The sequence below is a fragment of the Aotus nancymaae genome, unplaced genomic scaffold (genome assembly GCF_030222135.1).
Source record: "Aotus nancymaae isolate 86718 unplaced genomic scaffold, 86718_ANA_hifiasm-v0.15.2.pri h1tg000002l, whole genome shotgun sequence".
Lineage (NCBI taxonomy): Eukaryota > Metazoa > Chordata > Mammalia > Primates > Aotidae > Aotus > Aotus nancymaae.
Genome location: NW_026988413.1, coordinates 61,106,579 through 61,133,790, shown reverse-complemented (window position 1 = coordinate 61,133,790; position 27,212 = coordinate 61,106,579). Strand labels below are relative to the sequence as shown.

The 27,212-nt window shown below is 33.0% G+C and overlaps 1 protein-coding gene across 7 annotated transcripts in view; it reads left to right on the top strand.

The window, feature by feature from the left end:
- PCLO (piccolo presynaptic cytomatrix protein) overlaps nt 1-27,212 on the top strand; it is a 421,390-nt gene that overhangs the window by 288,743 nt on the left and 105,435 nt on the right. For all 7 annotated transcript variants that reach the window (XM_064375087.1, XM_064375077.1, XM_064375065.1 and 4 more), the window contains exon 10: nt 2,564-2,689. In XM_064375087.1, coding sequence (XP_064231157.1) covers nt 2,564-2,689 — 126 coding nt within the window. The remainder of the gene's footprint in view (nt 1-2,563; nt 2,690-27,212) is intronic.

Below are 27,212 nucleotides of genomic sequence, written 5' to 3'. Positions count from 1 at the left end.
CAAAATTAATTATTGTGTCTGTGCTACTTTATTGAGATTATTGTAATTATAGTTTATCACCACTAATCCTTTACCATAGGGTTTTAATGCTCATCATCACTGGCCATTAGAGAAATGCAAATCAAAACCACATTCAGATACCGTCTCGTGCCAGTTAGAATGGCAATCATTAAAAAATCTGGAGACAACAGATGCTGGAGAGGATGCAGAGAAATAGGAATGCTTTTACACTGTTGGTGGGAGTGTAAATTAGTTCAACCACTGTGGAACACAGTGTGGCAATTCCTTAAGGATCTAGAAATAGAAATATCATTTGACCCAGCAATCCCATTACTGGGTGTATACCCAAAGGATTATATATTGATCTATTATAAAGATACATGCACACGTATGTTCATTGTGACTATTTACAAGAACAAAAACTTGGAACCAACTAAAATGCCCAACAAAGTTAGACTGGATAAAGAAAATGTGGCACATATACACCATAGAGTACTATGCAGCCATAAAAAAGGATGAGTTCATGTCCTTTACAGGGACATGGATGAATCTGGAAACCATCATTCTCAGCAAACTGATACAAGAACAGAAAACCAAACACCACATGTTGTCATTCATAAGTGGGTGTTGAACAATGAGAACACATGGACACAGGGAGGGGAATGTCACACACTGGGGTCTGTTAGGGAGTGGGGAACTAGGGGATGGATAGCCAGGGGAAAGGGATTGGGGAGGGATAACATTAGGAGAAATACCTAAAGTAGGTGACGGGGGGATGAAGGGAGCAAACCACCATGGTATGTGTATACCTATGTAACAATCCTGCAAGATCTGCACATGTACCCCAGAACTTAATAATAACAATACTTTTTAAAATAAGTAAATAATGAAACCCCTAAAAAAATTACTCTAAGGACCCAACTACTTCACCTTCAGGACATTGTCATTTGCAGAATGAAACTATAACCAAATTTTTTAAGTCCTTGATGCTAATGAATAGATTTTGAAGTTCTGCAACTATACTTTTTGTTTTTTGATTTTTTTTTGTTATCTCCTATATTGGCAAGGCTGGTCTTGAACTCCTGGCCTCAAGTGATCCTCCTGCCTCAGCCTCCCAAAGTGCTGGAATTACAGGTGTAAGCCACCACATCCAGGCTGCAACTACACTTTTAGGTTGAGGTAGGAGAATTACTTGAACCTGGGAGGCCGAGGTTGCAGTGAGTCGAGATCATGCCACTGCATTCCAGCCTGGGCAATAGAGCCAGACTCTGTCTCAAAAAATGAAATAAAATAACATGCACTGCTCTCATTAAAATGGGTTTTCAGCCTTGGCACTGTGCATTGTGCAATGTTTAGCAGCATCCCTGGCCTCTACCTACTCAATGCTAGTAGCGTCATTCCATGGTGACAACCAAAATGTTTTTAGACATGGACCAATATGCCCTAGGATGAAAATTCCACACCCAGTTGAGAGCCACTGCTTTAAAACAAGAGTTCATGCCTATAATTCTAGCACTGTTGGAGGCTGAGGCAGGAGGATTGCTTCAGGCCGGGAGTGTGAGACCAGCTTGGACAACATAGTGAGACCCTGTCTCTACAAAAAATGAAAACAATAAAGCTATTCAAATATTCCATTATTTGTTATAATTAATATGTGTTTGTTTCTTGCCTTTCAAAATAATCGAAGCCAAGGTGTTAAAACTGCTATGCATTAAAGTATCCTCATGTGCCACATAATGTTTGGGTCAGTGTTGAAACATATATGCAACAGTGTCCCATAAGATCACAGTATAGTACTTTCACTGTATTCTTTCTATGTTTAGTTATGTTTGGTGCTCTATATACTCGCTAATTTTTAGCTATTTTTTTTAAAACACACAAACTAAAAATATCAACACTTTATATCTATCTCAATTAGGTTTCTCATAATAATTATTCGCCCTGGTCTTTTCATGTCACTAATTCCAAAAGAACTTGCACTGCAACGTAAGAAACAGTTTACTAAGTTGTTCATCAGTCAAGAATAATTTTATCATGTCTTGTAGTAAGTGTCAGGTTAATACACAAACAATATTAGCTGATTAAGGCTGAAAATGAATAATGTATTAAGTTATGATCATGTTTTCACTTTATCATTTATAATCATTTGTATGATTAGATTGTATATTCTCAATTTTGAATAGTCATTACTGCATTTCTATAAGTAAAATGTTTCTTAATTTTATAAGTGAATTATATGCTCTGGGAACATCCTCTCATAAACTTTTTACAAAATACCTGGTCAAAAATTGGCAAGGCCTGAGTATATGACTGACTATGGCTAATTCAAAAAATTACTTGTTAATATCAGGTCAATAATTGCAGAGTCTACCAAGATCTCCGAAAATCCTATTTTATATTATTGAAATCAGAATGACATACTTTGTCTTTGGTGTCCGTTTCCAATAGTTACGTTATATTTAGTTTCCGTGTACCAGAACTACTTTTTGTGCACTCTGTAACTTGTGATAACTATAGTTCCTTCTTAAATTAGTACTAATAATTTGCTAATTGTTTAATACAGGTAATGGATTAGGAATTAGAATTGTGGGTGGTAAAGAAATCCCTGGACATAGTGGAGAAATTGGAGCCTATATTGCCAAGATTCTTCCTGGGGGAAGTGCGGAACAGACAGGGAAACTTGTGGAAGGTAAGAATAAGGAATTTTAAAGTAAAATAAAGTGAATGCACTCATATTAAATACATTTTAATTTAATATGCAAATGTTCCCATCCTTCTCTATGTAGGTAAACCTCTCTCCTTACGGTTAGTTGTGAAATTTTGGTATAGTAATGTAAAAGAATATATGTCCACAAATATATTCATTTTATTTTCAATTGCATTGTCCTTTTGGCAGTTAGCTACAGAAGTATCTTGTTTAAGAAACACTAGTCAAAACTTTTTTTACTGGGGCAATTTTGTTAAAATAACTTTAGTTATCTATGAAAATGTTTCACAAACACCAAGAAAAATTATACTGAAATTAGAGCTACAAAATAATTCCGATTGATTCAGTACATACTAAGTTTGGGTTAACAAACTGTGGATGGCCACAGGCTTTATCCATCTGCTGCCTGCTTATGTAAATGCTGTTTTATTGGAACACAGTCATGATCATTTATTTACATATTGAGCCTGGTGCTTTCCCAAAACAATAGCAGAACTGCATTCATAACAGAGAGTGTATTGTCGGCAGCATCTAAAATATTTACTCTCGGCCCTTTACAGAAAACATTTGCCAATCCCTGTACTAGGTGTGGTCTATTTTTAGATACTAAACACCTCATTACATCAAAAGTATTTTAAAGTAATGATCATTAGAGTTGGAGCTAATGGGCCGTAAAATATGTACTTAATCATTTTCATTCACCTAAAATATTGCACCTAGATTCTCAAAATACATAATGATAATTTTAAATTGTCAGTCAGATAGTATGGTCATTTGCATTCTCCAGATTCTCTACATAAATATAGTTTGCAAACTTTTGGTGATTTTTTAATAATGAACATTGTGATAAAGTAAATGCAATCTTTTTATTTTCACTTTTGGAAACAGTATTTATTCATGACAACGTTATGCTGGAGCCAGGTTGCTCCACATCAATAAGATATTCTGTACAAATCTCTTCCCAACTTCAAATTCAGTAACATCATGATGATAGCTTGAATTGGCCATAGTGACAGAATTATTTAATTAATTATCTCATTCTCTGTAAGTTTTGCCAAGGTGTTAAGACAGGCCTTTCTATCAGTATAGATCCTCTGACTGAAGTCCAGTTCGTATATAATCCAAACCCATAATTTGTTATTTATGATTTCCAGCTTTGTTTTATTCACTCTTACAACATAGCTCTTTAATGAACTACTTGTTAATATTTCTATTAGATTCATGATGCTGTCTTGATTGTCAATATTTAAATACTGTTTTTGAACATTAAATATTTTGGAGAATAATGTTAACATATGGGACATCATATCTTTTCTCCCCTTCATGAAGGTTATACCTGTATTCTGTGTTCTATGCTCCCGGGTGACAATGATAAAGGTTTATTCCTTTTATGTCTAAAGATTAACTAGCTAGAAGTTCACCAGTCCAAATGGGTAACCACAAGCATTCACCTTGTTTAGAGCAGTACATTTACTGGTACGTGTGTGTGTGTGTGTGTGTGTGTGTGCGCGCGCGCACACTTGTTTTTGCCTATAGTTTTGTGTTTAATTTTTACATTATATCCTTCAGTCTCAACCCCTTATAGATTATCCTGAATTTCTAAAGCAGTAGATTGGTTGAGATACAGCCCTGATTTTTATGGCTGATGTGAGGTATTATAGTAATGCCAATTGTGTATCACTGGAGGTTGGGTGTGTTTTTTTCCCAATTAAAAAATATTCAACATTATTGATTTCTAGAAATTTATTTATTGAAGGCAATAAAGGTGATCACATTTCATAGTTTAAAGTTAATTCTTTCCTAAGGAAAAATTATACATATGTAAATAAATAGATAGATGGTATGTTTATATAACTGGATTTTTCTACTGGTTTAATGACTTCCAGGCAGACACAGAGATTGATCATCTCTTTCACATATATCTTTGTTTTGTGCATTTCTGAATACAGAATTATATAGATTGCACCCTTACAGATTCAATATCATCTTCCAGTTCATTTAAAACACAAAACACCTTGGTTGGCAGTAGGATTCTTAGAGTTTACTCTTTTCTATCTCAGTTTGTAAAGCTGTTGTTCGGAAAAGTTTGACTAGGTCTCCCGCTTTTCCTCAGTTTGTTCATTTCTCTTATCACAGATTCTAAAAATATTTTGGTATAGCTTTTATTTTTAGAGTTTCATTTTTATTTTTAATTGACAATAATACCTGTATATATTTATGAATTACAATATGATGCTTCAATACATATGTACATTGCGGAATGATCAAATCAGGCTAACTAGCATATAACAGGTTTTTAAGACATCAGATTCTAACATTTTAACACTTTTGCAGGACTCAGTGACACAGACACTGACTATGTTGACTTTGGGAAAACAAGAGTATTTTCATATTTCCTCTAGCTTTTGTTCTTTCAATGTATTCATTTAAAATATATTGACCAATCATATAGGTTTTCTGGTGCTCATAAACCAAGTGCTATTCTGAAAGTACTGAATGACTGCTCTGGTTATTTCATTGAAAAAAAAAGATTTTATTCAATCTTTTTTTGAAAAATCTTTGTAAACAAGGTAGTCTATCTTATTATGTAATATAGGAGAATGTTACGTTTTAGAGAATTAGCAATAATTATCATTGCAAAATCATTAGATTATACTCAAGAAACTGGTTTTAAAACACTCCTAATAATAGTATGTGTGCCATCTCCTAAAATAATAAATGCAGTTCAAAAACTTTATTATTAAAAATTTCCTGAACCAATTTTTTAGTTTTCAACCAATCTATAATGATTTTCTGAAAGAACTCAGAGAATCAAGTACTTGAAGGATTATAATATCCCAAAATCTTAAAATTTATTTCCCAGTAACACTTAGTAGACATTCCTACACAAATGCTGGACAGAGAATAATTTTTTGCAGCCTATTATTCTTTGTTTTAGTTGCATAAATTAGTCTTTGTTCTATAAAAAAGATGAAGGCAAACATCTGGGGAATTTATAAATCTAATTAAGTTTCTGATGTGCTATTTATTGCTATTAGATTTAGGGTTAAAATTTGAGCAATTTTTTGACTAACAGTATTGGGGCTGTGAAATGTCCAGCCATGTTGGGGTGTTAAATGGTACATAATGTTGTCTCTCATTTTGGTCTTTGTCATCAGTGTTTCTTGTTGAACTAATTTGACCATCTAAAAGTGTACTAGAATATATGGACTTTGAATATATATTTACAACTTTCATTTTAAATCTTTTTTCCTAGATTAATGATTATGAATCATTTTTATATTTAAGTTCAATATAATCAGCATCTCAACTAATAGGCTTAAAAAATTAGATGTCTTCTCTGTAAATAACTGTATATTCTCTTGACTGTTTTACTAGGTGAAACCTACTCAATACAATTGTAGGAAGTTTTGAATTTATTACATGCTTATTCTTTAAAAATAACTATTTTCATATATTCATCTAAGATCAGTGTTCTAGTCCTCTCCAAATTTGGGAAATTCATAATACAATTGTCAATACCTTATGATAAATAGAAACTTCTTTTTTACTCCGATAAATATCAGTTTCAGGCCAGTCCTGGTGGCTCACTCCTGTAATCTCAGCGTGTTGGGAGTCAAGGTGAGCAGATCACTTGAGCCCAGGAGGCGGAGCTTGCAGTGAACCGAGACTGCACCCCTGCACTGTGTTCCTTACCACTCTGTGCAGACAGATGTCTATTGGGTACCCAATAGACAGACTATTGGGTACTTTAACCTTGTCAGGTTTTTTTTTTTTTTTTTCCTGCATACTCAGTGTCCAGCATAATGACAGTAGCAAAGATCCAAGCAATATATAAAGAAATAAGTGATCTTTTTTTAAGAAAAAAACCTTTTGTTTTCAAAAGTAGGATACTTATTAAGATGCCACTCCTCACAGGGTTGTGTGAAGCAAATAAAATGATACGTGTGGTTTATACACTACTGTTTGTAATTAATCATGTATGTTTAAGCATTTAAGACAGCACCAATATTTCAAAACCTTTTGATTATCTTTTTAAAATAATATGCAAAATGGCAAGTTTCCTCAGGGCACATGTTCTCACAACCTTGAACTTAACTGCTCATATATTTACATAAATTTATGCTAGGTTTATTTTTTTCCTCAGTGTTACTTTGCTTTGAATTTAAATTCAGATCTCTGGGATGGGAGGACAGGGTGGTTACTGACCGAAGAACCCCTCCAATCTGGAACTGCAGAACCGTCTTCCTGTGCAATGACTTGAGTATGAGAAGGAGATTTTTCTTTGCCAGTTCTTCTTTAGTCCAGAAGATCCAAAATACTGTCTTTACTCTGTGGTTGAGCAAGGGTGGGGACACAAAAGAGAGGAGTTTTAGATTAGAAGTTAAAATCTGAACTCAAAATAGCAAGTATTATGTGGAAGTGTTTTCTGCCTGACACATCTGTTTGTGATTCATTTGCACTTAATAGTGAATGTGTTTTGCTCTCAATCTTGTAAATTTTTATTGAAACAACTCAATAGTTGAATTTCTCCATTACAGAGTAGGCACGAGTTTTGATGTTTAAACTGCATAAAACTGGACGTGATGTTCCTTCCTTTTAGTCTGAGCCTCTTCCCCAGTCAGCAAAATTTTCGTATAACACTCACGTAGCTTACTCCTAAGTTTTTCTCATTTCATTTATTAAGATGCCCAGCACAACACCTTACATCTGTGATTTCTTTGATTCCAATGAGAGTGGGAGAGGATGGCAGGAGTGTGTATGGGGGATGGAGAGTCTCAGCATTCTCATTGTCTGATGTATGCAATTTAACACTTCATCAGGCTATGACCTGCAATTTTCATTGAAAAGATTCCAATGTGAAAAAAAAAAAACTTTACAGGATAATATAGCAAACAGCCAGGTACCTATCATACTGGTTTATTTTAAAATTTTACCATGTTTCTTTCATGTTTTTAAAAGATATAGGCCCTATAAATCAGTTAAAGCTTCCTATAGTCACCCCTCAACTCACAAACCTCTGTTACTATACCAAGATAAAATATCAGACTTAATTCGGGTTATACTTTTGCTTACGTTTCTTTACAGTGTTATGTATGTATCCACAACTATATAAGATTCATTTAGCTTATTTGAAAATTTTTATTTAAAATAATATCTTACCATACATGTCTTTATGCCACTTTTAAGTCACATGATGTTTTGGAGATTAATCAAAAGATCTATGTAACTCTAGCTCATTTATTTTTACTACTGGATAGAATTCTGTTATAGATGTCTCTACTACAGTTTAATTTAAACATTTTCTGGTTATTTAGGACATTGTAATTTTTCTTTGCTTTATTTGTGCTGTTTTAAACAATACTATGATTAGTTTTTTGTGTAGTCTCCTTGTGCCTATGTATAGGAGTTTATTCTACAATACAACTTAAATTTCTGGGTTATAATGACTATCAATCTTGTCAAATAATGTAGGAGAATGTGTGTGGCTTCTTCAACTAGTTGATTTTTTTCCACATTTCTCTCCCAACTGTTTCATATTCTTTTTACATTTGTCAGTATCAAATTAGTGTTCTCATTTCTATGCATACTTGTTCCTCTTTACCTTTCCTTTTATCAAATCTGCTGTGCAGTGGTTTTCCATTGTTGCTTTTGTTTCAGTAGTACTGAGTATGATCATATTTTGTTAATCTTGTTAGCTCGTGGATATTTCTCGTCTGTGATTTGACTCATCTTTTTACCTCTTCTTTAATTGGATCGTTTGTGTATTTTTAATCATTTTTACGGCATCTTTATATATTCTGGATATAATCCTTTGTCAAATATGTTGGATATAAGTACTTTCCCACAGTATATGGCTTATATTTTTAGTTTCTGTGTTTTTATTTTTTGTAAAACAAAATTTGAAGTTTTAATATAGTCAAATTTGTCATTTTGTTTCAATTAAGTTTTGTAAATGTGTTGTATTGTTTAGGAAATTCTCCATGCCCTGAAGTCTTAAATATATTATTCTTTATTTTCTTCTAAAAACTGTAAAATCTTACATTCCAGAAATGTTCTTATGCTCACAGAATTAAGTTGTTTTTAATCTATCTGTGGCTCGAAGTAGAAAGTTCATATTTTAGTTTTGTTTTCCTACTCAATATGTGTAATCAGTTTCCTATGTACCATTTTTTAAAGCTTTATATTTCAGTAACTTTAACAGTGCTTTTGTCTTGTTTTTTCAACAAGGATCCCCAAGCCATCTCTAGAGTGGCTCAGCTCCTGAAGGGCTATATGCTTCTGGGTCATTTTTTTTTATTGGTACATAATAGTTGTATGTATTTGTAGAGTACATGTGATATTTTCATACATGCATACAATGTGTAATGATGAAATCTGGATAATTGGGATATCCATCACCTCAAACATTTATCATTTATTTGTGTTGGAAACATTCAAATCTTTCCTTCTTGCTACTCGGAAATATACAATAAATTATTACTAGCTATAGTCACCCTTTGTGCTAGCAAAGTCTAGAAGTTATTCTTATCTAACTGTATGTTAGTACTCATTGAACAGTCCCTCTCCTTTCTCCCCTTTGCACCACTTGCTGGTAGCAGCTATTTTATGTACTACATTCATGAGCTCAATTTATTCAGTTCCCACATATGAATGAGAATGTGCAATATTTGTCTTTCTGTGCCAGGCTTATTAATTTAATATGATGTCCTCCAGTTTCATCTATGTTGCTGCAAATAATATGATTACATTCTTTTATGAATAAATAATATTCTATGTATTTATACCACAGTTTTTACTCATTCATCTCTTAATGAACACAGTTTGATTTCATCTCTCTGCTATTTTGAATAGTGCTGTAATGACATGAGAGTGCAGATATCTCTTCTATATACTTACTTCCTTGCTTTTGGATATATACCTAGAAGTGGGATTGATGAGTTTACAGTAGTTCTATTTTTGTTTTTTTGAGGAATCTCCATACTGTTTTTTATAGTGGCTGGACTAATTTACATTGCCGCAAACAGCGTACAAGCATTTTTCTTCAAATCTTCACCACCATCTGCTCTTCTCATTTCCTTGCCAGCATCTCTGTTTTGATAATAGGCATTTTTAATGGGATGAGGTGAAATCTCATTGTGGTTTTAATTTTAATTTCCCTAATGATTAATGATATTGAGCATTTTAATGTATCTGTTTGGCCATTTGTATATCTTCTGTTGAGAATGTCTATTCAGATCTTTTGCTCATTTTTTAAATCAAATTATTTGAGGGTTTTTTTTTTTTTTTGCTATTAAGTTGTTTGAGTTCTTATACAGTCTAGCTATTCATCTCTTGTCAGATGAATTGTTGCAAATATTTTCTCCCATTCTGTCTGTTGTCTCTTCATTTTGTTGAATGTTTCCTTTGCTATGCAGAAGTTTTTAGGTTGATGTAATCCCATTTGTCAAATTTTGCTTTTGTTTCTTGTGCTTTTGAGGTCTTATTCGAAACATTTTTGCCCATACCAATGTCCTGGAGTATTCTCTTAATGTTTTCTTCTAGTAGTTTCATAAGTTCAGGTCTTAAATTTAAGTCTTTATTTCTCTTAGAGTTGATAAGTGATAGTGGTATAATTTTAATCTTCTGCATGTGAATATCCAGTTTTCTCAGCATCATTTCTTGAAAAGACTATCCTTTTCTCCATGTATATTCTTGATGCCTTTGTTGAAACTGTGTTGCCTGTAAATGCACATACTTACTTCTGGGTTCTGTATTCTGTTTCATGCCATGCCATCCCCTTTTGGTTACTTTACTTTTGTAGTATATTTTGAAGCCAGGTAGTGTGAAGACTCCAGCTTTGTTCTTTTTACTTAAGATTGCTTTGTCTATTCAAGGCCTTTTGTGGTTCCACACAACTTTTAGAAATTTTTTTCCTATTTCTATGAAGAATGACTTTGGTATTTTGATAAAGATTGTATTGAATCTGTAGATCATTTTGCATAGTATGGACATTTTAACAATATTAATTTTTTCAATCCATGAACATGAAATATCTTTCCATTTTTTATGTGCTCTTTCAATTTTTTTATCCATTGAAAAAATTAAAGAGGACACATAAAAAATGAAAAGATATCTCATGTTTTATAGTTTCCATTGTAAGGATTGATATTTCATTGATTTAATTAAATTTATTCTTAGGTATTTTATTATACTGCAGCTGTTTTAAATAGGACTGTTTTCTTGATTGATTTTTCTTTGTACTACTGTGCACCATTTTTAAATAGTGTATTATTACTCGCAGTGATCTACCAGTCCCTCTGTCATATATTAATTTTTTTAAATGCATGCATAGGTCTTTTCTGAGCTCTCTGTTCTGATCTGTTTTTCTGTCCTACTGGCCTATTTGTCTATCTCTACACAAGTATCACACTGTTTTAATTGTAACATCTTTATGTTAAATCCTCATGTTTGGTACGTGGATCCATCCTAGAGCTGTTCATCAAAATGCTCTTGAAACAATTCTTGACCCTTTGGTTTTGCACATAAATTCTAGAATCTGTTTTTTAATTTTAATGACAATCTCTATTGAGATTTGATAGTGATTTCATTGAAGAGACTGATTGATTTGGAAAAAAATTTAGACATATAGTCATGTCCAGTTGAGTCTTCAATAAGTTCACAAGGCAGGTTTTTGCTCTACTTAGAAACTTAGTCCTTGTGTTCTGAATTAATACAATAAAGTGAGTTAGGACATTAAAACAGTTATCCATAGCAATTGTTAAACTTATTAATATTATATGATTTTATCAATTTATACCAATATTATATCTACAGAAAAGCTAGAGTAGACGATATAGATAAATTCAATTTTACTTGGGCAATATCATGGGCTAAATCTAAACCTTTATATACATATCATTGGTTCTAAGCTTTATTTAATCACTGAATTTTTTGAACGAGTTCTCCAAATTAATTTTGGTCCTAGTTGTCTGTGTTATAGCATAATTGTAAAATAGGTTACCATCGTGATACTTTTAAAACTTCAGCAATTTTTGTAAGAGAACAATGAATCCATAAGAACTAAATATCACATATCCAATGAACCTAAAACAATTGTTTATATTGATAAGTTCAACTTTAAGTTAATAAAATCTTTTGAAGATAACTTCAAATATAGATTTGTATCTATATTATTATAATTGATAAATTTAGAAAATTTTGGAAAGCTCTTTGGAGCTAAGATAGTAACATAACATTAAAACCTGAATGTATCTTCAAGCATTCTTAATGAATCAGTGGTAACACAGCATGGAAGAACACAAAGCTAAAACCAATGATGTCCAATGTTTGCTTATAGATTTAGCCAGAGCTACATGGCAAGTAAGCACATCCCAGGCCATAAGACTTGTAATGAAATCAAAGAAACTTCATTGTTTGTCCATAGGTATTCTGTGAGGAAATGCATCTGTGATAAGAATTGTAATTTGTGGATATTTTTTAATTCTTAGTTTTTAGTTGTTTCAGAGTAGGTAATTGAAATTGGTCCAGTTAGCTTGCTCTTTTTCTTAAAGATGAACTGACAGGGTTTCTGGCAAGAAAATGCTGTTGGATTTATTGTTGAGAATCAGGGATTGAAGTAAGGGTGAAATTAGCTGTTTTCAGAGTCGTGGTTTTGATTTTAGGAGTTGACCTCTGGAATTCCTTGTCATGAAGGATTCTTTGGTAGAAGAGCTAATTCCAGTAGCATTATTAGAGGACAGAGGACACACTCCAGCATAACATAAGGAAGAATGTTCCTAGGCAAGAAAGTCTCTATTTCTGCTTATGCTTTTTTGGCATATGTTACAGATGGCATGGCAGTGATCAAGGTTGGAGATCAAGAAACACAGCACACAGATGAGTGAGCTTCCTTGTTCTTGTTCCAGGGGGATTACCAGGTACGGATTGGTCATTAGCATGAGATTTCTCAAAATTCCCTAAAGCTGGTGTGTTAGGTACACATGACACAGACCACATTTCATGTTGATACAAACATTTTCTAATAAATAATAGGAAACTATCTTCTGTGAAGAATAATAAAAATCGTTGGTCCCTGGGCTGATAGGTTGTAATATATTATTTTTAAGATGTAGTAATATCACACCACATCAGATACTAGTGATTAAATACATTACCAGTACAAAAATTGTATTCCTATTCTTTATTCATTTATTTTGAAATTTTTCAGAGGAGAATTATGCTTACATTATAATTTTTGTGATAGGGACATGAAATAAACTAAATAATGTCCTGTTTAACACAGTACAATGCCCCAAATCCTAACCTGATTGCCTTCATCAAGGGTGACATACCTTAAAATATTTGTGTGTTCAGTGATATTGCTTCATGATGAACAATTGTTCCTGTAGTTAAATTTCTGGATTTGTCTAACCAATATTTCATGGAATAGGCTGGACTTTTTTGTAAGCTTGGAGTGGTTACCTTGGAAGCAAGGATGATAACCTCTCTTTTTAATATCCATACCAGATCTTCAACCAGCCAATGCTTTAGCACCTCCAGTGATTTATAGAGAGCCATGGTTTTAGAGTTAGATCAGGATTTAAATTCAGATCTGGTACTTATTGCCTGGAGTTTTTTTAACTTTTAGACACAGGTGTTCTTAGTTGGAAAACTGGGATAATCATTGGCAAAATTTTTATTAAATATAGGAAACATAATGTCATGCTTGGAGCATTGTAAGTAGTAAGAAAAAAACTGTTTACTTTCAACTTTGAAGGTCTTTGATGGTATGAAGAATATTTGCTGGATTAAGTTTGAATTCTGTCTTCCATATTTGTGCATGCTTAAATCATTGACCATGATCAGGTCTGAACTCTGAATTACAGTAGATTCACTTCTGATGAATACAGCATCAGACTTGGAGTCAGAAGACTCTCAATTAATGCTGTCTTCATGACTTCAGGCAACTTACTTGTGTTTTCTATATTTCCACATATCTCATCTGTACAATTAGATTTCAAGATCTAACTCACAGTATTACAATGAGGTTGAAAGGATCCAATATCTTTTATAACTGTAAAGCAATAGACTAGCTATAGAAGCTATTTTGTTAAGGATAGGTAAAATTATTTTCATGACTAATATTAATCTTACAAAGCTTAGACTTCATGTAAGGGAACATTTAACTGCTAGACATATCTGATACAATGATAGATATCATTTTAAATACTAAGCCTACATAAATAAAAGAAATTATAATGCCTAAAGTGATTAAGCCATTTCTCATATAAATAGAGCATCTCTTAATTGGAAAACCCTAATTTTAGCTAACCTTTTAAAAGGCTATCTATCTAAATTTTTCTTCTTATCAACAATAGGTTAATCAGTAAACCTTGTGTTCTGATTAAAATCTATGGCCATATGTACAATGGATGTTTGTGTATATAACTTTTTTGGTATGTTGGTCAGTGAAAACACATCTTGTTACCAACCGCTCGTGTGACCTTTGTCAAATCACAGAAACTCACTGGGTCTTTAGCATTAAACATAAGAGACTTAGAGATATTTTACCTTTTGAAGAGATGTGAGGGAGAGATTGAACATTAAGAAACTCATAGTTTCTTAAGGCTTGGAAATGGGAGATGAGGCAGCATTATATAAGCAGTGATAAGCTGGGTATGTTATATGAGATGGAAATCCAAGAATTAGAATCAAGGATGTGACACTAATCACAGTAAATGAAAAAAGAAGTGAGACCAAAAGTGGATAAATCATAGCAGAAAAGAATTAGGTCTTAGGGCACCTCCCTTGCCTATAAGCCAATTACAAGGCTTTAAGAAGGGTTTAGAAATACATGGTGTTCGTGACATTTGTCAGCTTTTTAACAGTTTTTTTTTGTTATTTCTTCTCTCCTTTTTACAAATATTCACTTGTATCTAATTTTGTACTTATACTCTTACACTTCTTCTTAAAATTGTGTAAGTTTTAGGCCTTAAAAAACCTGGATTCATCCCTGCATGAGATGTTGTCTTATTGGTGGAGGACTGATGTGAAGTAGTAATATACTGAAAAGGTGGATGGAGGTGACAAACACCAAGTTCAGAGAGATGGTTGTTGCAAAGGAGTAGAAGTGAAAATTTTAGAAATACTGGAAATAATGCAGAATGCAAATAGAACAAAACATTTATTTAGTAACCACCCTGTACAAGTATATCCTAAAATGATGTAGAATGATATGGTTTTTCCTTGCTTTCAAGATACCTACAGCCCAGAAATGCAGTAATGCAAGATAGCCATTGTAAGGGGAGAGTTGGATCAGAGTCTTAAATATTTTATAAAAATATAAAATAAATATGAAGAACTAGGACAAAGATAGTTTTAATGGAAGTAAATTCTTTTTTTTTGAGACAGGGTCTCACTCTGTCACTCAGGTTGGAGTGCAGTGGCACAATCACTACTCACTGTAGCCTCAATCTCCTGGTCTCAAGTGATCCTTCTACCTCAGCTTCCCAAGTAGCTGGGATCACAGGCATGCACTACCACATGTGCTATTCTTTTTTTAATTTTTTTGTAGAGACAGGGGTGTTGCCCAGCTAGCCCTGACCTCCTGGGCCAAACGATCCTCCTGTGTCAGCCTCCCAAACTTCTGGGATTACAGGCTTGAGCCACCACACATGGCCCAAAACTCTTTTTTTAAATTAATGATGTTTGTCTTCCTTTTAAGTTTGATATATGTATCCTTTTAGTTTCACTGAAAGAAAATACAGAAATAAAGAAATGCAGAATACGTTGGTTGACTCTGTATGCATTGGAACAAATACCATGACTAAATGGAGCTTACAGATTTTTCCCCCACCCTAAAGAATTCCAGGTAACTTTCAGGTAGTTTCTAAGAGCAGAGTATAAGCTCCTGAGGGCAAGACACTACACAGAACTATACATATCTTTTAAGGTTTTCATTTACATGAATTAAATTTTAATAGTTCAGCATAGTTATGGAGTACTATTCTAGTTACAATTATAAGTGCTGAAGTCGAAACAACAGCCTGCAAGAATGCAAGTTTTTACTTCAGCACTCAAGAAATTCATATTAAAGGGGGGTGTGTGTGTGTGTGTGTGTGTGTGTGTGTGTGTGTGTATGTAAAATTTCACTGAGAGTAGTGAAAGAAAATAAGATTTCTTTGTTTTCTCTTAAGCTACTTTTGTTTCCTTTTACATTCTACTCATTCCCCAAATCCTAGTCACTGTCAGCCACAGCACTTGAGTTTGCTGAATGCTATCATTGAGTCATTCATTTCTTCAATAGATTTTTTTTTAGTACATATTATATAAAGCAATTTCTCTTCTTGGACATGTGAGGGTTTCAGTGAAGAAAGCATGGGTCTTACATTCCAATAGCTAAGACAAATAATAACAAATATTAAAATCATATATAAATGTTAAATATATTTCATATATAAAATATTAAATATATATTAGGTGCTAATAAATGCTAAGGAAAAAAATATAGCAAGGAGGGTGGGTATAACATGTAGGAAGATGTGGTTGCAATTTGAGATGAGGTGGTAAGAGGAAGCTTTGGCAAGAAGGCAAAAATTCAGCCAAGACACCAAGGAGGGGAAGGAATGATCCAGGAGTTATCTTGCATTATAGGCAATGAAGTGAAAAAGACACAAATGTCCAAAGCAAGAGCATGCCTGGTGTGTGAACAATATGTATATTTAATTTAGTTAATGAAAATGATCTCAACATGTTCATTCATTTGTTAGGTATTCACATTTATAAAACAAAATTCCTTCACCATTTTTTAAAAACTTAAATCCCTACATAATACAGCAAGCCAATGGAGTATTTTGCGTCTAAGTCTTACATCTTATTTTAAATTAACACAATAAATACATACATTTTGGTAGAAATTATACCATTTAAATGTACATTTGTGTGGTTCCTTTTTTTGTTTTGAGACAGAGTCTCACTCTGTCGCCCAGGCTGGAGTGCAATGGCGTGATCTTGGCTCACTGCAACCTCCGCCTTCCAGGCTCAAGCAATTCTCCTGCCTCAGCCTCCCGAGTAGCTGGGATTACAGGTGCCCACCACCATGCCTGGCTAATTTTTGTATTTTTAGTAGAGGTGGGTTTCACCATGCTGGCCAGGCTGGTCTTCAACTCCTGACCTCAGGTGATCCGCCCGCCTTGGCCTGCCAAAGTGCTGGGATTACAGGTGGCTGGGATTACAAGTGCTGGGATTACACTGTGCCAGCATTTGTGTGTTTCTACGGGTGGCAGTTCAATATTTTTTATTTCTATCATTTGTAATTTGCATCTCAGTAGGATAAAGGACAGCTAAAAGCCACAATTTTAGTGTTTATGATGGAAAATCATTCTGTAATACTTCTGTATTTATGAAAATTATGTCTGTGTCAATATTACTTTAAGTATTTATGAGAACAAAAGTGAATAAAATCTCTCAGTATTTTAGAGTGATTAAACAGTTTGCATTAATAAACTGTGGAAAAAATGAATTTAAATACTATATTGATTCCAAGAACTGATTCGCAGCAGTCCTATTTTTTTCATTGTGACAGTATTTTCTGAAAATTTAATTTAATGTGAGAATTCATAATCAATTGCTATTTTGAATTTTTATCTTCTTTTTTTAAAAAATCTTAACCATCCTCTGGGCTTCCAGTCTGTCTTTGATTTCATCCATTCTTTCATTCAGCAAATTGTCATTCATTAATGTCTCCACTGTCACAATAGAGACAATTACATAAATGAATAAATTTAAATATAATATCTTGAGGGTAACAATAGAAGCATGTACAAGAAACATAGAAACAGAAAAGAAACTGACACTAATCTGCTGAAGTTGGAGGAGAAATGCATACATTCTCTCCAAATGGCAAAATGTTATTAAAATAATGATCTAATTATTATAAACCTTTCCTTCTATGTCTTAATATTATCAAATGAATTAAGTCAAAATACAATGGTAGCTATAAGCCTTCCACAACATATGCCTGCTATACAAACTCATCTCTATCCATTCCCACTTCCCATCTCCACACCCACCAGCCCCACTCTGATCCCAGAGCCATGATTTTATTTGCCTTCTGTAAGCGTTTGTTCATGATCTTCCTACTTTATAGTAGGAGTAATCATTTCAGAAATTATAACCAATTGATACAAGTGACCCAGAATTTAGTACCCTCTTTGGTGCATACTGAATAAATATTTGTAGACTTGATGTGATTTTTTTTATTACTCAATATATTTATTTATACTGATTATGCACTTACACCTAAGATATTAGCTATAAAATAGCCAGAAGTTTATAATTAGATATTCTGTATAACTTAAACATTAAAAAAACCTTTATGATACCAGAATTACTTAACTTAGATGATGGCTTTTTAAACTGCCACCAAATGTGGTTTCTAAAACTGTGGAGGGTTTATATTGTAAAAATGGGGATTTACTTACCCTATTTTACTTAATTGCTGTGAAGATAAAATGAGAAAAAAAATGGGCAAAATAACTTGTGTGTGTGTGAGTCCTGTACTGGTGCTCTTTATTAATACCAGATGTATTAACACAAGTAAAATGGGTTAAATTTTACTCCTTTTAACTGAAATGACCACCAATCGGATGGTATGCATATGAAAACCCTCTATAATTTATTTAAAACTATATTGCCATTACGTTTACAGTTATAATCCTATTTGCAATTATAGAAATAATTTCTCTACATGAATATTAGAAAACTGGAGGAAAGTAGCTAAGTTTTATTCTATCCAGCTGGCAGATATTGCTGTTATACTGTTTTCTTCTTAGCCAATTCTTATTTTTCAATGGAAAATCAATTATTGCAGGATGTTGTATACACTCTAATGTTGATTGATAGCATTTGAAATTGAACTCTATTTATTAAAGAAATTGATAACTTTATAAATGGAATTCAGCAATCAAATGACATTTGTTATTTATTAAACATCTACCAAGTCAAAGTGAATTATTTGCCAATTCTTTGTTGTGATATAAAGAACGGAATATTGGCACTTTTTATGAAACTTGACACATAATTTTACTTTTTTGAAGATTCTCTCAGGATGATAAAACAGTTACTAATTTTTTTATTGTTTGAACTGGCTTCTCTTGACACTTCTAATTATGAAAGAAATTATGCATCAACTTTATCCTTTTAATTTTGATTATATCATTCATAATAATCATATAGCATAATTGGCTCCAAAATAAGCAAAGTACAACTTTTCAAATTTTTTATTTTTGTGAATAAATAGTAGGTATATATATTTATGAGGTAAATGACATGTTTTGCTACAGGCATGCAAAGAGCAACAAGCACATCATGGAGAATAAGGTATCCATGGCCTCAAGCACTTATCCTTTGAGTTACAAACAATACAGTTATACTCATTAGGTTATTTTGAAATATACAATTAAATTATTATCGACTATAGTCACACTATTGTGCCATTGAATAGTAGGTCTTATTTATTTTATTTTTTGTACCCTTTACCATCCCCACCTCCCTTCTAACCCCCTACTACCATTTCCAACCTCTAGTAACCATCCTTCTACTCTCTGCATCCATGAGTTCAATAGTTTTGATTTTAGATCCCACAAATAAGTGAGAACGTGTGATGTTTATCTTTTGTGCCTGGCTTATTTCACGTAACATGATGATCTCCAATTCCATCCATGTCGTTGCAAATGACTGGCTCTCTTTTCTTTTTTATGGCTGAATAGTACTTCATTGTGTATATGTACCATATTTCCTTTATTCATTCATCTGTTGTTGGAAAGTTAAGTTGCTTACAGTTCTTAGCTGTTGTAAACAATGTAGCAACAAACATAGGAATACAGATATCTCCTCAATAAACTGATTTCCTTTCTTTCGAATATATGCCCAGCAGCAGGATTGCTGGCTCATGTGGTAAATAAGTTTTTTATTTTTTGAGGAACCTCCAAACTGTTCTCCATATTGATTGTACCACTTTATATTCCCACCGACAGTGGACAAGTGTTCTCTTTTCTCCACATCCTCATCAGCATATGTTATTGCCTGTCTTTTGGGCATAAGCCATTTTAACTGGGGTAAAATTATATCTCATTGTAGTTTTGATTTTCATTTATTTTATGATCAGTGATCTTAAGCACGTTTTCATATATCTGTTTCAAAACACCAATTTTTTGTTTTGCTGATCTTTTGTATTTTTATCGTTTTGATTCCATTTATTTCTGCTCTGACCTTTATTATTTGTTTTCTTCTAATTTGAGGTTTGGGTTGCTCTTGCTTTTCTAGTTCTTTAAGATGCATCATTAGATTTTTCATTTCAAGAGTTTTCTCTTTTTGATGTAGGCACTTATAGCTATAAAATTCCCTGTTAGTGCTGCTTTTGCATGGATTTTAGTATGTTTTTCTACTATCATTTGTTTCAAGAAATTTTACAATTTCCTTCTAAATTTCTTCATTGATCCACTGGTCATTCAGGAGCATATTGTTTAACTTCCATGTATTTGAATAAATTCCAACATTCTTCTTATTAACTTCTAGATTTATTCCATTGTGGTAGGAGAAAATACTTGATGATTTTTCATTATTTTAATGTTTTAAAACTTGTTTTGTGACCTAACATATGGTCTATCCTTGAGAATGATTTATGTGCTGAGGAAAAGAATGCTTATTCTGCAGCTCTTGGATGAAATGTTTTGTAAATATCTATTACATCCATTTGGTCTAAAGTGTAGATTAAGTCTGATGTTGCTTTGTCTGATTTTCTGCTGAAAATGGTATTTTGAAGTCTCAGCTATTATTGTAATGGATCCTATCTCTCTTTTTAGCTCTAACAATATTTCCTTTACATATCTGGGTGATCCAATGTTGGGTGCATATATATTTACAATTGTTATATTATCTTGCTGAATTGACCTCTTTATCATTATACAGTGACCTTCTTTGTCTCTTCTTATAACTTTTGTCTTAAAATCTACTTTGTCTAAGTATAGTGACACCATGTATTTGAATAGTTTCCAAAATTTTTCTTGTTATTACTTTCTAGGTTTTTATTTTTGGTTTCCACTGGCATGAAATATCTTTCTCCATCCCTTTATTTTCAATCTATATATGTCTTTACAGGTTAAGTGTGTTTCTTGTAGGCAATAGAACAATGGGTCTTGTTTATTCATCGGTTTCTATATCTTTTGATTAAAGTGTTTAGTCCATTTACATTCAATGTTATTACTGATAAGTAAAAACTTACTCCTGCCATTTTGTTGTTTGTTTTCTGGTTGTTTTATGGGCTTCTCTTCTTTCTTTCCTTCCTGTTTTCCTCTAGTGAAGGTGATTTTCTCTGGTGATATGATTTAGTTTCTTGCTTTTTATCTTTTTTGTATATATGTTATGTTTTTTGGTTTGAGGTTACTATGAGACTTGCAAATACTATCTCATAACCAATTATTTTAACCTGATAATTACACTATTTGTATAAACAAACAAGCAAAATGAAAACTAATAAAAACTCTATGCCTTAATTTCATCCCCCCACTTTTTAACTTTTGTTTGTTTCTATTTATATCTTATACTATGTCTTGAAAAGTTGTTGTAGTTACTATTTTTGATTGGTTCATCATTTAATCTTCTATCTAGGATAAGAGTAGTTTACACACTACAGTTACAGTGTTATATTAAAGTGTGTTTTTCTGCGTACATGCTATTACCAATGAATTTTATACCATCAGGTGATTATTTATTACTCATTAATGTCCTTTTTTTTTCTGATTGAAGTGTACCCCGTTAGCATTTCTTGTAGGAAAGGTCTGGTATTCAAATCCGGCAGCTTTTGTTTGTCTGTATAAGTATTTATTTCTCCTTTGTGTTTGAAGGATATTTTAACGAGATATGCTATTCTAGGGTAAAAGTTTTTATCCTTCAGCACTTTAAATATGTCATATCACTCTCTCCTGAACTGTAAGATTTCCACTGAAAAATCTGTTACCAGATGTATTGGAGCTCTATTGTATGTTATTTGCTTCTTTTCTCTTGCTGCTTTATCCTTGACCTTCGGGAGTTTGATTATTAAATGCCTTTAGGTAGTCTTCTTTGAGTTAAATCTGCTTGGTGTTCTATAACCTTCTTGTTCTGGGATATTGATATCTTTCTCTAGGTTTGGGATGTTCTCTGTCATTATCACTTTGAATAAACTTTTTGCCCCAATCTCTTCCTCTGCTTCCACTTTAAGGTCAATAACTCTTAGATTTGCCCTTTGGAGGCATTTTCTAGATCCTGTAGATATGCTTTATTTTTTAAATTCTCCCTTTTTTTTTTTTTTTTGGTCTTCTGTGTGTATGTTAAAATAGCTTGCCTTGAAGCTCACTAACCCTTTCTTTTGCTTAAGTCTGCTTTTAAAGACCTCTGATGCCTTATTCACTTATATCTATTGCATTTTTCAGCTCCAGAATTTCTGCTTGATTCCTTTGGTTATTTCATACTCTATTAAATTTATCTAAGAGAATTCTGAATTTCTTCTCTGTGTTCTTGAGTTACTTTGCATTTCCTCAACACAGACATTTTTAATTCTTTGTCTAAAAGGTCATACATCTCTGTTTCTCCAGGATTGGTTCCTGGTGCCTTATTTAGTTCATTAGGTGAGGTCATGTTTTCCTGTCTGGGCATTGAAGAGTTAGATATTTAATGTAGTCTTTACTCTCTGGGCTCTTTCATAGCTGTCCTTTTGGGAAGTCTTTCCAGATATTTCAAATGACTTGGTGTTATGGTATAAGCTGTATCTGCTTTAGGGGGCACCCGAAGCCCAGTAATGCTGTGGTTCTTGCAGACTTGTGGAAGTACCACCTTGATGGTCTAGCACAAGATCTGGGAGAATTCTCTGGATTACCAGGCAGAGACTCTTGTTCTCTTCCCTTACTTTCTCCCAAACAAAAAGTCTCTCTCTCTGTTCTGAGCCACTTAAATTTGGGGATCGAGTGACACAACTACCCCTATGGGAAACATCACTATGACTACACTGGGTCAGACCCGAAGACAGTACAGCACTGGATCTTTCCTAAGGCCTGCTGTAACCACTTCCTGGCTACTACTGCCTGTTCACTCACGGCCCTGGAACTCTACAGTTAGCAGGTGGCAAAGCCAGCCAGGCCTGCGTCTTTCCCTTCAGCATTGTGAGGTCCACCAGACCCCAGGTGAGTCCAGCAGTGCCATCCAGGAGTCAGGAGTCAAAAATCATAGAAGTCTACCTGGTGTTCTATTGTACTGCAGCTAAGCTGGCATTCAAACAACAAGATGCAATCCTTCCCACTCTTCCTTGCCTTTTCCAAAGGCAGGGGAGTAAAGCTTCACCCCATAGACATAACATCATATCTCTGTGGTTCCACATGAATTTCAAGATTATTTTCTATTTCTGTGAAAAATGACATTGGAATTTTGGTAAGGGTTGCATTTAATCTACAGATGACTTTGGTTAGCATGGACATTTTAATGATATCAATTCTTCTGATCCATAGGCACAGAATATTTTTTTATTGGTGTATTTTTTTAGTTTCTTTCATCAGTATTATCATATTCAGTGCATAGATCTTTTACCTTCTTGGTTAAATGTATTCCCAAATAGCTTCTTTTTGTAGCTATCATATATAAGATTTTAAAATTTATTTTTCAGATCGTTTGTCAGTATATAGAAGTGTGTAGTATAGGCTGTGTATAGTATAAGCTGATTTTTGTATGTTGATTTTATATCCTGTAACTTTACTGAATTTGTTTATTAATTATTTTGCTGGCATCTTCACTGTTTTCCATATATAAGATCATATCATCTGTAAATAGACAATTTTACTTTTTCCTCTCCAATATGGATGTATTTTATTTCTTTTTCTTTCCTAATACTCTGGGTAGGACTTCCAGTACTATATAGATGCAATTAGTGAGAATGAATACCCATGTCTTAGAGGAAAACTTTCAACTTTTCATCATTGAGTATGATATAAGTTGCAGATTTGTCAGACATGGCCTTTAATATTTTGAGGTGTATTCCTTTTATACACAATTTGTTGAGAGTGTTTTTAACATGAGAAAATGTTGAATTTTGTCACATGTTTTTCTACGTTTATTGAAATGATCACCATTTTTTGTTCTTCATTTTATGTGTAGCACATGTATTGATTTATGTATGTTGAAACTTTGTTGCATCCAGTGATAAATCCCACTTGATCATTTTAATGTGCTGTTGAATTCAGTATGCTAGTATTTTATTAAGGAGTTTTGTATCTATGTTCATCAGGGATATTGGCCTGTAATTTTCCTTTGAAGCATCCTTGTCTGGCCTTGGTATCAGGTAATAATGTTGTCTTATACAATGAGTTTGGAAGTGTTCCTTCCCCTTCAATTAAAATATTAATCTTTAGTTAACATTTTTCTACACAGCAACCGACCATGTTGTATTATTTCTTGTGAAGCATACTTTTAATATTTGGGTTATGATAAAAACTCTCTGCTTCTTTGTCAAAAGAAACATTTTATTTTCTTAGACTATAGGATGAATATATTTGACTTTTCCTTTTACTCTTAAATTTTGATTGAGAGATTTTTTTTCTTGTAACTTTCTTTTGAAGAAATATAATTTCCTTTTTGTCTTATTTTACACATGATTTAAAGTTATACCTCAGTAACCTGAGCAAACTTCTGGGAATTTTATCTGTCAAATGATGTTATGAAATGGAATTTATTGTCCTTGTATCTATGCTCAGTGGAGATGATGGTGGCAATGATTATGATTTTGCCACTAGGTCAGATGGCATTTATATTTGTCAGGAAATACTTTCTTAGTATAAAGTGATGATATTTTATGTTGAAATATATTGCCTGAGTAGTAAGATACATTTAAGTAACAATTTAAAAGGAACAGTACAGAATATGTGAATATCATAAAGATTATAAACAGAACTGAAGTTAATTATTAATAATTCTGTAAGGATACTTAAAGCAGAGGAGGAAATAGTTAAGGCAAGCATTTCTCATTCCTAAGTGCATCAACTACCCTAGATTCCTAAGTTCATTGAATTAATTATGCATTTCTATGCAATCCACATAGTATTGGTTTAGTTAGTGTTAACTGGTTATGGTATTTATAAGATTTGATAGTATTTTAGTCTGTTTTCTGCTGCTATGACAGAATACCAGAGACTGAATAATTTATAAAGAAAAGTCATTTATTTCCCAAAGTTCTTCAGGCTGGTAAGTCTAAGATCACAGTGCCGGCATCTTGGAAGGACCTTCTTGCTGTGTCATAAAATAATAAAAAGGCATGCTCTTTCAAGTAAGCATATAGGACAGACAGAGTAAGGTATCAGGTTTAACTCATCCTTTGTATCTGGAACCCACTTTTGGGATATGTAAGCATTGATTCAACTTACTCCTGAAATAATGGCATTAATCCATCCATTAGGGCTCCACCTCATCATCTCTTAAAGGCCCTAACCATAAAAATGGCAATTAAATTTCAACATGAGTTTTTGAGGAGGCATTCAAACCATAGAATAGTATTAATATGTTAATATCATTTTATTAGAAAGTTAGTAAAAAGCATCCATTCTGGGCATTCTAACAAATAAATTGTGATATTAAACTAAGAAGAATCAGATGATGACATGTACCATTATTTTCTAGGGGTCAATCGAATTATACTAATATACTCATGTCCCTTATTCTGCCTCATTCAGCCACTTTCTGATTCCATCTGTTTCAAATAACACATAGAAAGCAAAACGCAATGAACTGTAGCTATTAAGTGACTTCTAGCATCTTTGCCAGTCTTTCAAGGAAATACTGGACTGGATTGTTGTAGTGGTCATAGTGAATAGAAACTGAATCCTATCATGATAATCCTCTTACAGGTTGGTCCACAAATCATGGTTAATTATATTCCCTTATTCACATTAAGTATGTTTAAAAAGCATTTACTTGCAGCAGTCATATTTGAGTGCAAGAAGTATTACTTTTTATGTAAATCAAATATAATCAATTCTAATCTTTCTTTCATCTGTTGGTGGGAAATTGAATTACATTCATCATTTGGTGTTTCCTGCCTGCATGCTTTGAGCAACTTCCCTGTGAGGGTATTACATATTCTAGAACACTGGAGTTTTGGTCTCTGTACATCAATCCATGTCACTAAGAGTGTCATATCAAAGCCAGTACACTTCCCTGATAATGAGTGGCTCCCTTAATTGTGCCCAGATTTTCACAAGAATAGTTTTGCCTATATTGAGAGTCACAGAATCTAGTGTACGACTTTCTAAAGTCACCTCTTGTTAATTTTTATTTGAAAAAATATGCTAGACATCTTCTGTAGACAATATAAGCAAGCAGGATGCTGGTCCCTACTTTCTTTAGAACCTCCAGCTACCATCTCCTCCCTAGCACTGACTTTACACCTCCTATTCTTTTCATCCTTCTTACATTATTTTCCTTCCCACTAAGGTTCAGCATAATTTTCCATCAATGTGCTTGGAGAAATATGGTACTGGCTTCTCTTCTGGGAGTGAGATGGGGAAAAGTGATAAGACACCCAGTCAAATTTCATTTATTTCTGTCACTGTTTACTCATCATAAGCAACTTTCTCTTCCTTCAATAATGTCTTCAGTTTTTGCATGTACAAGTCTCCAAATAATATCAGCATATAGATAATTAATACAATTTCTAAATTATGTTTTGTTGTAATTTAAATGACATTACAAATAATATTTGTTATTTGTGTGAGGTTTCACATGTTTGAACATAGTTTGCCTTCAGGTGGGCTAGCATGTAGGTTTAGTTGGCATAAGTTGAATGAGTTTTCCTGTTCACTCATATATGCATTGGGCTGGGAGATGGTTGGGGTTCATATTTCTGACTATGCTTAACTGTGGGATATTAGAAAAGTTATGTCATCTCTTAGATGTCACTTTTTTAATGTATAGTACAACAGATTAAAACTAGAGCACTTATAAGGATCTTGCTTGCTATATGACATTAGTCTATAAAATGATTGTGATTTATGCTTTTACAACACATTTGATTCATGAAATCCTTTTGAACAATATTTTTATTGTTAACCATTAATACTGTAATATATATATATAAGAATCTGTTTATTTTACAATTACACTTTTTTGCAATTGGAGCTAAATCTATTTTAGATACGTGAGTAAAGAAGTCATTGATTCTAAATACTTTCAATGTGCTCAGACTTAGAAAAGAAATACCAGTCAGCTCAGACCATTCAACTGTAGTCTTTGGTATTTCTTAAATTTCTTTTATTCAAAATGTGATGAAAATTTTTTTTTAAATATGTAAATTTATTTCATTTTGGAGTTTATATATGCAAGCCATACTTTGCTAATTTTAATTGCTTGTTCTTCACAAAATTTGAGATTGAAAGGAGGTTCGTGGAAAGTAAATTGTCCAAGATCACATCCCAAATCAATGACAGTTTCAAATATAGAATTTACC